The sequence below is a fragment of the Tetrao urogallus genome, assembly GCF_951394365.1.
Source record: "Tetrao urogallus genome assembly, chromosome: 1".
Classification (NCBI taxonomy): domain Eukaryota; kingdom Metazoa; phylum Chordata; class Aves; order Galliformes; family Phasianidae; genus Tetrao; species Tetrao urogallus.
Genome location: NC_136813.1, coordinates 8340290 through 8356012, shown reverse-complemented (window position 1 = coordinate 8356012; position 15723 = coordinate 8340290). Strand labels below are relative to the sequence as shown.

Sequence of the window (15723 nt, the reverse complement as noted above, 5' to 3'; positions counted from 1 at the left end):
GAGAACTTCCCAGATTACATTCTGACATGGAGTTTAGGCCATCCACAGGAGGAGGTTCAGGCTCAAACTCCATCATCAGAGATAAATGAGACTCTATTTCTGCCATCCTTTTTAATAGTCCTAACAAGAGAATATTAATGTCTGTTTAAGGAATGGAGTTCCAATAAAAATAATTACCTTGCTTCCCATCCTCAACCCACAGTAAAACATTCAGAAGAGTAAAATTCATTTCAAACTGCCCAGAAGTCACTTTTATTTCCCCCCAAAATCTAAGCTAGCTTAGTTAATTAAAAAATTGAAGATAAAAAAAAATTCACACATATGCTTTTTTTATATGCTTACTAATTCATATGTCATTTCAAAATCACATTGTTTTCTTTCTGCATTTTGTAACTATATTCTACTCAGTGTAGAATTTTTTTAGCTGAAGGATGTTAAGATGAGCTTGTTTCTTTTCCCAACTAAACATATCTAGCCAACTAAATAATACCTCTGGAAACCTTTGCAATATTTCTATACTGTGACTGCTATCCTCAGTGTTGTCCAGCTCAATTTCATTCACAACTTCCATCAACATTTTTTACTTCCTTTTCAGATCATTAATTAAAAACATCAAATATGATAGATGCCAGTGTTTAGCACATCAGATGAGGCCATAAGTTTCTCTGCTCTTGAGCATCTCACAGTCAAAAAGAGTTTCAGATCCTCTGACCATTTCACTGTCTGCTCTTTGGCCCAAAGTTTTCTATTCTGTATCCTTATAAAAAAAGTCCAGCATTCCAGAATAACCTTCCAGCACCTATGGACCATATTAACAGACTATGGGAGTACCTAACAGTATTTTCCAAAGCACATCTTCTTTAGTGTCGGTGTTATCTTGGAAATCATGCCAACTAAAGGGTATAAGATGGGGGAGATCTAGCCAAATGAGCACAGTCTTCCTGAGTGCTCTGAATACTCATTATTCTGGTATGCCAAGTTACAGTATTGATTCTTCAATTTCTAAAACTTGCAGTGTATCTTCAAATGTGATAAAAATGGTTCCCTTTGCTCCACCCATTCCAATATAGGCATTCAAGTTAAAGAGAGTGATAGGCAAACCTGGATACAGTGCTACAAGCAGGGCCTCATCAGAGTAGAGTAAAATAATCATCTCCCTTTTTTGCCAACAAAATTTCTTTTGATGCCTCTCAGGATGTCATTGGATTTCTGGAATGCAAGCATACATTGACAGCTCACATCAAGCTTTTCATCAACCAGTGTTGATCAGCAACCTAAGTCCTTTTTCTCATGGCTGAACACTTGTCCATTTCTCATACAGTCTGTACTGACTTTTGGGATTGCCTCTATGCAGGTGTAGAACCTTGCACTTTGCCTTGCATGCTGTTCATGTGGGTTCACATTGAAGGGAAAGAATCTTTAGCAGGATCTTTAAGCATCCCTTCCAACAATGTTATGATTCTATGATTCTATGACATTAGAGCCTTCCTGAAGAAAATGCACTTGCTCATGAAAAATATGTCATAAATTCTTAGCACATATTACTCCAGAGTGAAGAGAAGGCAAGTGTAATGCTTGAGTGTTCTTACTGATATAATGATGTAGTACATAGTAACGAGATGGAGAACAGGAATGCCTTCTTAGTAATTTGATCCCGAAAATAATCAACATGGCTCTTGCAGTCCATGTCAGGATGGATTAATTTCATTTCATTCATTTCATTTCCTGAAGGAAAAGTTCTTCATTATTTTTTTCTTTTCTGTAGCTGAGTGTACTGTGGGAAAGTTTTGCTACTCTGATATTAGACTTGTCAACCCCCTTGTCACGAGCAAGTATACCTTCCAGTAGGTCAGGTTGCTGAAAGTCCCCTCTGGTGTGGCACTGAACACTTTCAGGGATCTGGGAACCCACATCTCTGGGCAACATATGTCTCACCACCCTCACAGTGAAAAATTTCTTCCAAATATCCATTCAGAATCAACACTACTTTAGTTTAAAACCATTATCCTTTGTCCTATCACTCCATGCCTTTGCAAAATGTCCCTTCCCAACTTTCTAGCAGGCTCCCCTTAGGTACTGGAAAACTGCTGTAAGGTTTCCTTGGAGTCTTCTCCAGGTTAAACAAGCCTAGGTGTCTAAACCTGCTCCAGCCCTCTTAACATCCTTGTGACCCTCGTCTGGACTCACACTAACAGTTCCATGTCTTTCTTTTGCTGTGGGAGCCAGAGCTGAATGAAGTATTACAGTAGGATCTCAATCACCCTTGACCTCCTAGCTGCAATTCTTTTATTGCAGCCCAGTATATCATTGGCCTTCTGAGTTGCAAGCACATATTGCCTGATCATGTTGAACTCTTTCATCAACCCACATTTCCAAGTCCTTTTCCTCAGGATTGCTCTCTATATATTTATCATCCAGTCTGTATTGATGTTTGGAATTACCCTGACCCATAATCAGGACCTTGTGCTTGGCCTTGTTGAATATGGTTTTCATGGGTCCACCTCTAAAGCATATCGAGGTCCATCTGGATGGAGCCTTTTCCCTCAGCAAACTTGCTGAAGATGCATTCAATCCCTCTGCCTATGTGACAGTATCATATAAGTCCCAATACAGAATTCTGAAGGACTTAACTTGCCACTGGATCTGAGACATTGACTGTCACTGTTTGGATGTGGACATCCAGCCAATTCCTCATCCATCAAATAGTCCATCCATCATATTAATGTCTTTCCAATTTAGAGACAAGAAAATTGTGTGGGACTACATTGAAGACTTTGCCCATGTCATCAACTTTTTCACCAATTCTGTCACTCTATAGTGAAGGACACCAAGTTAGTCAGGGATTATTTGCTGTTTTTGAAGACATATTGTGCTTTAGGAAACATTGGTATGTCCCCTTCATGTCATCCTCATAAAAATCTTTTGAAAAGCATTCCTGATAAATGCAAACAGTCACAGATCTGTCTTCCAGTTACCACTGTATTTATGCATGGATTTCTGATTGTCATGGATGCTCTGAGAGTTCATACTGGGACAGGAAACCTGCTTATCCCAAAAGAACAAGCTGAATATGAATATGCACAATCATTTAAAATGAAATTAAGGTACTCTCTAAGAAACAGTCTTGTTGTCATCTACAATTACTGTAGGAAATACTAGGTGTGATTACTAAAACAGGTGTTAGACATACGAAGTAACTGTTTCTATAATAAACATGGTGTGGTTATTGGCAGAATTAGGCAAATATGAGCTTTCATGAGGGTCCAGTTTCTTCATAGTGGCTGATATGATGCTGTCTTTTGGATTCCAGAGAATTGACAACACATCAGAGTTTTAGTTTTGCAGAGCAGTAAGTTCACCAAGTCAAGGATTTTGGCTTCTTGTGCTGCCCTGCCAGTGAGTAGCCTAGAGGTGCATATTGACTTGGAGCACAGGTCTTATGAGGAACAGCTGAGGGAACTGAGATTATACAGTCTGGAGAAGAGGAGGCTAAGGGGAGATCTTGTCACTCTTTAAAACTACCTGTAAGGAGGTGAGTTGGTGGTTAGCTGCTGTTCTGGGAAGCAATGTAAAAGGCTTTATTAGTGCCTAGGCAGATTATGTCTACAACTGGTTCAACACCGCTTTGGGAGGGACTGTCCCTATGGGCAGGGACACCTCACACTAGACCAGGTTACCCCATATCCCATCCAATCCAGACTTGAACCTATCTAGGAATGGGGCATCTATTAAACTTCTCCGGGCAACATGTTCCACTGCCTCATTACTCTCATAGAGAAGAATTTCCTCTTTAAACTTAATCAAAATCTACCCTATATATAATTTAATTAGGTATGGCTTTGCTTTTTGTATATTATGTTATGGTTTAATCTGGCAGGCAGCTCAATGCCACACAGCTGTTTGCTCATTTCCTCAGTGGGATGGGGGTGAGAATTCTGAACACCTGTGGGTTTAGATAAAAGCAGTTTATTAGGACAGAAAAGGATGAGAACATAATAATAATTATATATACAAAATGAATGATGCACAATGTAATTTCTTACCATTCACTGACCAATCTCAAATTAGTTCTCAAGCATCAGCTGCCCTGTTAAGGCCAACTCCTCCCCAGTTTTGTTGTTCACGATGATGTTATATGATGTGGGATAACTTTTTGGCCAGTAGTTGTCCTGGTTCTGTCATCTCCCAGCTTCTTGTGCGCCTTCAACTACCTCATTTGGAAAGCAGCATGAGAAGCTGAATAGTTCTTGCCTTAATGGAAACACTGCCCAGTAACAATGAAAATATCAGTGTGCTATCAACATTATTCTCATCCTAAATCCAAAGCACTGTCACAATGAAGAAAATTGCCTCTATCCCAATAAAAACCAGGAAACGCGTTCTTTACTAAAATGGTCTATAAAGATTTCAATGAAAACTTCCTGAAAACACCTCACAGCTAGAACTTACAAAACTCACAGGGAGGACCCCCCTTACTTACTTAAAATATATTGAATTTTTGAACATCATTGTATTTAATTTACTGGTTTTGAAATAAAAACAAACTTTCTTATTCAGAATGCATATTTTTATATTATATCATAGAAGCAACAGGAGGCTTGTGCTAAAATGATAAGATAGTCAATACTGAAATTAAATATCATTTCAACAAATTACTTCAATCATGCTGAATTGATTCTTAAGAAGATTAGAAGCAGGCTTTTTTGTTTGGCCAGTATTTTTGAGATTATTGAAATGTTTCTTGTCCTTAAATGGAGAAAAATAAAAATCTCAAAACTGTTCACAGAAAAGGAAAATGATTTTATATCTAGTATGATGTCATGGTAAGTAATATTCCATTATAATGACAGCATTTGTATTGTACTGTATTCATTTACAAAGCCACCAGATATACTGTGAATCCTTCTGTGTCTGAGTTTTATGAATACTGAATACCAGCGTTCATAAATCCTGTTTGAAGAGCTTACAATTTGAATAAAAAATATGACCACCCAAATAAATTGATGGTTCTCCACGATCATATGAATAGATAAGAATAGAGTCATAAATACAGTCATCTGTTTTTTGTGTCCCTTGGAAAGCTTTAGCTGTTGGGTCACACACTCCATATCACTTCGCAGTAGTCTATGCTTAAAGAAGGCAGTAACAGCAAGATTTAGGAAAGAGTAGGTATCTTTCTTAAATGAATCATGGAGAATTTTTGCCACATGCCATGCCTTTGCTGCTTTATAGCTGTCTGATAACTCTTCAAGTCCAATCAAAATTAGCTGGTTGCATCGCTCATGCAGTCATTTCATTGCAAAAATCTTCTATTGACATAGTCATTTGGCCCTTCATGGGGTGCAACAAACCAATCTTACAGAATCATAGAATGTTTTGAGTTGGAAGAGACCTTAAGATCATCTAGTTCCAGCAACCCTGCTTTTGGCAGGGACACCTCCCTCTAGACCAGGTTGCTCAAAGCCCTATCCAGCCTTCTGCCAAAGGAAGAAAGAAAAAAACTTCTCATATGTAAAAGCTAATTGCATATAACAGGACAGATTTGCGTTAAGAGGGGGTAGTGAGTAGATACTACTTGTGTTTTGCCATGATTAATTTCAGGTGTAGCAGTCAGAGAGGCTTCTAACATCACAATCTGGGAGACAATACTACACATTACCTCTCAGGAAGATCATCTTGATAATCCGTGAACATGTTGCCTTTCATAAATATCTTCAATTACTCCCACATGTATTTTCAAAATTATACCTACTTAGATTTTTTTTTGGCATTTCTGGTGAAGTTCATCCTGTTGATGTAATAAGAGCAAATTAAAAATTAAAGAAAAAAAAAAAAAAAAAAGAACCACTACACAAAAAAACCTGAAGGTTTATATCCTCTATCCTCTGTATTGATTGCAAAATATCTACTGAGAATTTTAAGTTGACTTTTTTTTTTTTTTTTTCCCATGGTTCTGATCCAGAATAAAATATTATTCTGTGTTTTACTCTTCACTATTAAAATTTTGGAAGTATTTCTCTGTGATTGATAGGCTTATTTCTAGTTAATGAATAGTATAATGTATACCTTCAATTTCTTGAGGCTGCTATTCTTTGACTTTCTGAATTTTTACGGTGAACTTCATGTCTTGAAGCAATTTTACTTACTAAATCTTCCATAAAGGCTGGTTCAATTAACGTCTCTTATAAGCCCAAAAATAATCTGATAACAGTATGTACATGCAGCAAACTATTATAGATAAGCCAACAAGGAAAAAAAGCCATTCTGTATTCCATAAAGAAATCCCAGCATACTTTTAAAAATTATTTTTAGGTTTAAAACCTTGCTTTTTTTGCTGGGTAACGTAGTTATGTTCAGATGGTTCAATTGGCTCAATTGCTGGGCAGGAGGAGCAGCAAGAGCAACCGGCAGTTTTCCTGACCCTGTTCTATCAGATTGAAGTATTATTATGCACTGTACTATATTAACCCTCATCTGGAAAAAAGCACAATCTGTCCTTGTTAAGCTTCTTAATAGCTTCTTTCTAGTATTGAATCACTGAAAGTGGAACTAACAGATTGCTGCAATTAGACTATAGACTGGGAGACCCGGCTCAGTTTGGAACAAATTTACAACTTGGAAGCAGGGATAAGCATTGCTGATGCTGATGTAATCAATGGTTTTTATTTTATTTTATTTTTTTTTTTTGATTGCTTGTTTATTTAAAACATGCAGAAACATGTGAGAGCAGTTTTTGAATGTGGATTAATACCAGACATTCAGGTAGGCAACATACAGGATTCAGGCTGGTATAAGAACGCAGCTGCCCATTGTTGCTATGAGTACAGTAACGTATTTCCAAAAAGTTCACCAGTATCTAGCAGCTCTGATTATGCCACAAGCTTTCAAGATGAGATGGACACCAGTACAATATAAGGACGCAGCTTTCCTAACACTGAAACAGAGATGGAATTTGGTGGTGGAGGACTATAAACTGACCGTACATCAGTTCTAGCTTTTATTGTTTGTGGAAGCTTTTTCTGATGAATTGGAATTAGACAAATAGCAGTAGATCAATCCTTCCTTCTGTTCAAATTTTTTCTTAGGAATTTTCATTAAGTTTATAAGTAGAAATAGAATAGCTTCATGGCAAGACTGCCAGGTTGTAGGCAACTTCTGTCACAGGGAACTCACAGAAGGTGTTGCACTGGTTCCAGATTTTCACTTAGAAGTGAAACTAAAAAATTGCTCTTCTCAACACAGATCTGTGCCTTGGCCAGACATATGTGTAAGCCCAAAAATATTTCTCCTTGACTCCTAGAACTTGCTAAAGACAGGGAACTACCCTGGTGGTGGAAATTTGTTCTTCCTGTGTCAGTGTGGGCAATTTTCTATTATGGAAAAATAAAAATTATATTCCAAGAATCAAATATCTATGAGAAACCCAGTTCCACACAGAAAGGAAATGCTCTCCACTGTGAACCTCATCTCATTCTAGAGGAAATGATATACTATACTTTTCCTAGTTTTCCACTCCCGGTGCTATATGTGCACCTTTGTACACATATAAGTTTTCCACTGAAAGATCGCTCAGAAGAAATTAACTGTAATGTGTAATGCAAAGGAATTTAATAGAGAATTATTCCTTTATCCATCAAGAAGTATTCATTATCCCCAAAGTATTACTCAAATTAAACATACATAACTCATCAAACCTCTAGCAAAACAGGGGAATTCACTATGAATAATTAAAGAAGTAGTGTTTAATCAGAAATGATCATGACAAAATCTCCACTGGTGTGTTTGTATGAATATCTTGAAGAAAAAAATATGGCTTTCTGTTTCCATCATATCTCTCTTGAGTTCAGCCAGCTATAGTTTTCCCAGTTGGAAAACTCACTTGCAGATTCAGAGTGCTGGGATGCACTTGTTCCAAATGTTAAGTCTCACTTTTTTAACTGGCCTTTGTAGTTCAGCATGTTTTCTCTCATTTTTGGTGAGACACTGATTTCTGTATGGTTTCACAAAACCTCCCTGATAAACGATGAGATGATAGTATTTGTGTAATGGAAAAGGCATGAAAAGAATTAATATGTTTTATGAAGTGTTGAGGTTTTTCAGCCTGGAGAAGAGAAGGCTTAGGGGAGATGTGAAAGTGACCTTTCAGTATCTAATTCATTCCTGCTCAATTGATTCTGTGCTCATCACAAGACCTACTACTTTTTCAGTACTGTAATTAAGCCTGTTCTTAGCTTTATAGCAAGCTTTGGGGTAACAGTTTTGGATGTTTATAACATTTTCAAAGAGTTCAGTGTTTGGAACACTGAAGAGATCAAGCTCTGTAAGTCAGGAATTTTTCACTGACAATTTCTTGATAGTAAATGAAGTTTTCAGAATTTCTATTTCTTTGAGATATATTATGAATTCAGTTTTTTTCCTCAAACATCCATACTCTGCAGCAAAACTTGGTACAACTTTTCTCTGTTAGGGAAAGTGAAACAAAACATTTAATTTTGATCCAGACTGACTAAATAAGAATAACTTTAAGCAAAGTAATAACTCTAAATAAACTTTATTTCTTGTCAAACTGTCAAGTTTAGATGGCCTCAGGGTCTGTGGAAGTTCTTTGTGACTGACCCCTATTTTTCCTCCAGACTGTCTTTTGAGGCTGTAATAAGTCTTTCATGAGACTCCACGTTTTTGAACTCCAGCTGAACTCCCTCAGCATCTCATGGGAATCACTTGATGCTGATACACCACAGGAAATTTTTGCCCTATGAGCCTGGCACATGAGAAAGCACTGAGTGTCTGATTTACAACTCCCAAGAAGCACTGCTACAAGAGAGTTTAAAAATCCACACACAATTTGCAAAGTAATGGATTTTCCATCAGACCTTGTCACAACTGGGAGGAAAATGAAAATTGGCGCTTATCACACAGGGCGAGCTGCATTTGAGTTGCCAGCATCAAGATCTCAGTGATTCGTTTCTGATGTGACATGAAGTTTTTGCAATATTTCCTTTCTTCCACTCTGTCTCTTTTGGTTATTCAGATGATCTTTGAAGTTGAAATAGAGTCTTTTGTGTTCATATACTGGAACTTAATACAGGCTCTAAAATCTAAAAGCAATAGAATAACTGAATCATAGAATCACCAAGATCAGAAAAGGCCTCTAAGATCATCCAGTCCAACCATCTACCAATAGAAGCAATTTCCTATATGGGCTGGCTGAGTGATCCAATGTCCAAAGTCACAAAAACAGATGAGGACAGTAAGAGTTCAAATCCTGTTTTATGACTCTCACTACTTCGCATATATTTTCACTATTGTCTTACATGCTGTTATCTATGCTGAAAAAATATTTTTCCTCACAGAGTCTTCTATCTGCACACAAACAGAAGCAAAAGATCAGCAGTTCATTGCAAAGGCATTGCTCTAACAAGCTCATTCAGTCTTATTAACATATTGACTGTGTTTTTGTGGAATAGTACTCTGAAGTTAAGACAGTACTTTGGAGAAGAAGAGTTTCTGTCTCTAATTACTTCTGATTTAAATTAGACAAGAAGCAGATTTAGAAAGCCAGATGGAGGAGCACACGGAACCAGGAAGACAGTCCTGGTCAGTGTGATAGTAAGTGGGATCAGTACATCCACTGTTTAAGCATTGTGTTTTTTCAACAGGCCTGGTAAAGAATGTCGTTGTGTTCAGATTTCATTATGAACAAACTTGTGTTGTTATTAATTATTTTTTTGTTTTGTTTACATTCAAAAAAATTACACCTAAGAATATATCCCAAACATTTATTTTTAGATATTTTGAAGTAAGCTCCAGAGCAACTGACCACATTAAGTCAACTTAAGAGAATCAGAAATCAATGCTTAATTTATATATACTTTGCTGTAGACATTTTGAACAGATACATTTATTGAGATAATTAACAGCTTTTGTTTTCAACAGAGAAGATTGCTAAATAAAAGTCAGGTTTCTTAGGAAATTTTGTTGATCTTGGCTTGAAAAATGGATGAATAAATTGAAGAGTTGATGTTATTTTCGTAAGATGGATACAGAGATCCCTGTGCAGATATATTATGTACTCTTTAAAATATTTGCTGTTCCCAAAGAAATAAAAGCTACTGCAAATTTCAAAGTATTCATAAACATTTCTGTTTGCATGTAGGAAACTATGGTGAAAGTGGAATGGAAGCATTCAAAGATATGGCGGCCAAGGAAGGGATCTGCATTGCACATTCCTACAAGATCTACAGCAATGCTGGCGAGCAGAGCTTTGACAAGTTACTGCGGAAGCTTCGGAGCCACCTGCCCAAGGCAAGAGTGGTTGCCTGTTTCTGTGAAGGCATGACTGTGAGAGGGCTCTTAATGGCTATGAGGCGCCTGGGACTTGCTGGAGAATTTTTGCTGCTGGGAAGGTGAGTAATGCTGCACAATTAAAGCCCATCTCATCAGAGAAGGGCAAAATGAAAGACAGTTCAGTGATGCATATGTAAAGCCCACACTCATGATCTCTTCTAGACATGCACTGTCTAAAAGGCAGAAAGTAATGTCAGTTGTGTTGCAGTGGCACATATTGTACAAAGAAACATTTTATTGCCATGACGTCCATGCAAACATAAATCTGGCCAGTTCTAATAAGATCATTATGAGAGGGAAAGCGCACACACAGTCATTTGGTTTGTATCATTCCCTTTATTTATAGCAGTTTAAAATGCATAACGTAAGTATGCAACCTCATTCAAGTAGTGTTAAGAACTGCTGATGTGGCTTTTGGATAGATGTGAAATAGGTACCTCCAAAAAGAAGAGGTTAATATCTATATCCTTTTCTTCCTTTTTTTCAGCCAATGTACTGATCTGTCCCTACTGAACTAAAGGCAAGAAATAGGTGAAACTTCTTACATGGGTTTCAGTGGTACCAGAGGTTCCTTCACTGATGTCTATGGGGAGAAAGAAAAATGCTCAGATATGTTCACCCAGTAGGTGAACCACAGAATCACAGAATCACAGAATGGCCTGGGTTGGAAGGGACCTCAAGGATCATGAATCTCCAACCCCTCTGCCACATGCAGGGCCACCAACCTCCACATTTAATACTAGACCAGGCTGCCCAGGGCCCCATCCAATCTGGCCTTTAACACCTCCAGGGATGAACAGGGCATCCACAATCTCTCTGGGCAGCCTGTTCCAGCGCCTCACCACTCTCTCTGTAAAGAATTTCCCCCTGACATCCAACCTAAATCTCCCTTCCCTCAGTTTCAAACCATTTCCCCTTGTCCTCCTCTTATCTACCCTTTCAAAGAGTTGATTCCCCTCCTGTTTGTAGGCTCCCTTTAGGTACTGAAAGGCTGCAATGAGGTCACCCCACAGCCTTCTTTTCTCCAGGCTGAACAAGCCCAGCTCCCTCAGCCTGTCTTCATAGGGGAGGTGCTCCAGTCCCCTAATCATCTTTGTGGCTCTCCTCTGGACCTTCTCCAACACCTCTCCGTCTTTCTTGTACTGGGGACTCCAGACCTGGACACAGTACTCCAGATGGGGCCTCACAAGAGCAGAGTGAGGGGGACAATCACCTCCCTGTCCCTGCTGGCCACCCCTCTTCTGATGGAACCCAGCATACCATTTGCCTTCTGAGCTGCAAAAGCACCCTGCTGGCTCATATTAAGTTTTTCATCTATCAGGACCCCCAGGTCCTTCTCAGCAGGGCTGCTCTCAAGGACCGCTCCTTCCAGTCTGTATGGATGCCTGGGATTCCTCCGGCCCAAGTGCAAAACTCTGCACTTTGCTGTGTTGAACCTCATCAGGTTCACCCAGGCCCACCTAGCCACCCAGCCTGTCAAGGTGCCTCTGTATGGCATCCCTTCCTTCCACCGTGTTGAACAGTAAGAAAAGTCCATGTAATTGTCAAAGAAGTAAAATACCTTAATGTCTACCTACTGGGACTTTACCACAAAATTACCACATATTCTAAATAAACAACTGGACCCCAAAAGAGATTAGAAAAATGGTATTTTGACCACAAAATAAAGCATACCAGGAGCTAGCTAAAGTTGCCTGCTGCTCTTCAGGTGCATTATTACAAGGATGGTCTGATGCTGTGTCAAGTATGAACAGAACGGGAACAGGAATAAAACAGTATCTGTGAAGCAAGATATCCTGATAAGATCCTCAGGACAGCATGTAAGGAATGCAGCTTTTCTCAGCAGGCTTGAAAGCTGTATTGCTAAGACTACTACCTCTATATTTTCTCTTTGGCACAAGCTTTGGATTTTTTTTTTTTAATTTTATTTTTTTTTGCCAAATTGAGATGCATTTCTTACTTATTTCTCTGTCTTATGGCACTATGGCTGCTTTCCTTTGCAAATGCACTTTCTCTGAAGTCTCTTCCATGGATATCTTGTTCCCTTTTCTTCCCTTTTTTGGCCTGACCAAAAAGAAGCAAGTGTTCTCAGGGTGAGATTCATGTAAGTATATTTTTATGTCTACAGTTTAGACAAATTCATGTGCACTATCCACATCTATAGTTAATGAAGAAAAATAGGGCCCTCTTAATTCCATTATAAGTAATGTGGACATTTAATCTGTCAACTTGTCATAGATAGGATGTTATATAAGGGCAGGTAGCAACAGGACAAGGGGAAATGGAAGAGGACAAACCAGGAGAGGATAGATTTAGACTAGACTAGTGTTGTGGGTGAGTGCTGTAGTTAACATGCCTTTTTCTGTGTTTGTACAAATCCAAACTTGAGAAATTGAGAAGATATTGTAAGATAAATGAGGAAATGAAATTTTGCAGACCTTAATATGCTCTAATTTCATTTTTGGCTATTTCCACTGCTTCAGGGAAAAATAAATCTGCCAGAACTCTTCCATCTAGGATATTTTGCACTGTGTCTTTGGCAAGAATGTGGAAGCTAAACATGGTATACGTGTTCAGATTTCTTCTGTGGGGATAAAATAAGCAGTTAAGATAATATTTTCAGTGTACAATCATGCAACCCCTTTGAGGGATTTTTGAGAAGCCTGCTATAGCCTCACCTGAATGCTGATGCCTGTGACACAGCTGCCTGCTGCCCACTCATTTACCTGATCTCTATTCTTCAGGCATCGGATTGTAGCCCAAGAAAGAATCATATTATAGCTATTAATTAAATGCCCTGTAATTAGCACCTTTAATTCAGAGCCTTCCTTGTCACTCAAATTAAAACAACGGTTTGTTTTCTACAGAAGCAATAAAAGACTGAGGAAGTGAAAAGCTGTTTTACCTTCTACATCCAAAGTATGTTTAGCCAGAGCTATTGAAGACTAGAGAATGACTTAGTTTGGAAAAGAAACTCTGTGGATTCCCTGTACTTGGCCTCCCTGTGGCTCAGTGGCCCTCAAATTGAGCAATAGCAGTCTCCAGCAGGAGATGGAAGCAGTAGAGTTGCTGGTCAAAGATGTTTGGAGAATCCTTTTCTTTTTCTAATATGAACAACAGAAGGCTAAAGTAAGAACACCATAAGCTAGGGCTTGAGGATTATATATAGAGAGATGATGCAAATATTTGCACTGAAAATAAGTTAGTCTACCTTATTTTTCTTATTTTCTTCTCACTGTTTTAAATTCATTTTTGTTGACTAGTTCCAATAAATACTGCATCTTACTGCGTCCAATGTCCAATTCCTTGTCCTGTGTCCAATTTCACAGTTACTAATACAGACGTAAGCAAGCTCTAATTTGGATGGAGGGAAGCTCAGAGAATGTTTGAAACAAAGTCTTCATTTTGCCCTTGCAGGAATGCTCTATATTCCCCGGGATGATTTGTTTGCATATATGTTCAAATACGTATGTGTTGTCAGGCAATAATCAGAGAATTTCCTTGTTAATCCATGGGCAAGTGAGCACATCTTCTACTTATGTCAGTAAGAGATGCATATGTCTCTGAGAGGAAATACAGGTCCTAGACATCTGAAAATCTAACATCAGAAAATAAACATAGCTGTATGAGATCAGATCAAACGTCCACCAAACCAGCGTATGGCTTCTGGAAATGGCTAATAGCAAATGACTGGCAAAAAGTGACAACAAACCAGGATGGAGTGAAGTTCATCCAGTGGATTCGTAAATCTTTGACAAACCTGTAGGTAAAAAATCTAAGTCAAAGGTAGTGTCTCAGAAAAGAAAGCCCTTGTGCATGCAATGCAGTGCTGTTAGTAAAACAGAAGTTCGGATAAAAATTTTAGTCATAGAATCATAGAATCATAGAATCATAGAATCATAGAATCACAGAATCATAGAATGGCCTGGGTTGAAAAGGATCTCAAAGGTCATTTGATTTCATATCTCATTGCATTTCTATGTCTTTGGACTTCCTCTGTGACTTTTGTGGCTGCTTGAGATAGTGAGCATCTCAAGATAGAGCCTCTATTTTACTACACACCTATGTTGCCTTTCACACTCCAATGACCCAATTTCTTTTAGTCATTTGTTATGTGCCATAAAGAGACAGTACTTCAGTGTGGCTCAGTAGGCATTCTTGCTCAGTAGGAAACAAAAATTATTGGTTGGCACTGGAAAGAAATCCATCCTTCTTCTCATTAAATAACTGATCACACACTGCATTGCATTCATCTGTCCTATTCAATTATTTACTTCTGGAAGAATCTGATCTAAGACTGATGTTGACAATCTAGAAAAGGCAGTTTTTACAGCCAAAACTGTTGTACAGAGTTGTGCCATAGAAAATGGCACTGGCTGGAATATCAGAATGTCATTCTGAAAGCAGGATCATTCTACCTAATTCATGCTTGTTCTATTTTTGGATGTATCTAATTAAAATCTTTCAAAGAGAAAAATCCCACAGACTCCTCAGGCAACTGTGCTTAATTGCTCCTTTAATTTTTACTAATCTCTGACTTATTATTTTCATGGAATCATGGAAGCATAGAATCATTAAGGTTGGAAAGACCACAAAGATCATCTAGTCTGACAATCAATCCATGCTTGTGACCACTCTATATCATGTCACTCCAAGGCTGATAACTCTATCACTTCCCAGTCTGTTCTAATACCTCACCCCTCTTTCTGAAAAGAAGTAAAGAAATTTTTAAACTTTTTTTTATTATTATTTTAATCCAATTACTTCTTATCCTATCCATGTGAACAAAGGAAGCAGTTATTTTCCTGACTTTCTAAGACTACTATTTATCTGTACAAAGACTTATGCTTATTCTTAATCTGCTTTGAAAAGATTCCTTATGAAAGGAAAACACTTTTCACAGTATGGGATGAGACTTTTACTCTACCCGTAGAAATCAGACATGGGGGAAAAACAGAGATGAAGAGGAGACAAAGAACTCTGAAGCACTTTAAAAGGTTTTATTCTCATGGGCAAAAGGGTAAATTAATGAGGTGACTTCCTGAGTCTAAAAAGAGATGGTGAGGTGATCTCAAAGACAGTTTCACATTGACAATAGACCTTTATATGCAGTCTTGTGTGAAATCTAGTCACTGGCTTTGTTGGGAAATTGTACCCATTCGTGGGTGCATGCTTCTGGTTTTAACTTTGATTTTAAAATCCTGCTCTATCCAAAAACATTAAAACTCAGAAAGGGGAAAACCTAAGGGTGGATCACTGAGAATTGCTCTTTCTAAATGTCTTCTAAGAATGATAGGAAATGCTCACTGAGTTTTCTGAAGTGAGCCCATTTTGAGGATGAAAGATCCTCTTTCAAGTTTAAGAAAAGAAACTAAA

At 38.1% G+C, this 15723-nt stretch overlaps 1 protein-coding gene across 3 annotated transcripts in view; it reads left to right on the top strand.

Annotated features, from left to right (window-relative positions):
- GRM5 (glutamate metabotropic receptor 5) overlaps positions 1 to 15723 on the top strand; it is a gene marked incomplete at both ends in the record, with an annotated part of 228678 nt that overhangs the window by 89547 nt on the left and 123408 nt on the right. For all 3 annotated transcript variants that reach the window (XM_079545734.1, XM_079545733.1, XM_079545732.1), the window contains one exon: positions 10157 to 10406. In XM_079545734.1, coding sequence (XP_079401860.1) covers positions 10157 to 10406 — 250 coding nt within the window. The remainder of the gene's footprint in view (positions 1 to 10156; positions 10407 to 15723) is intronic.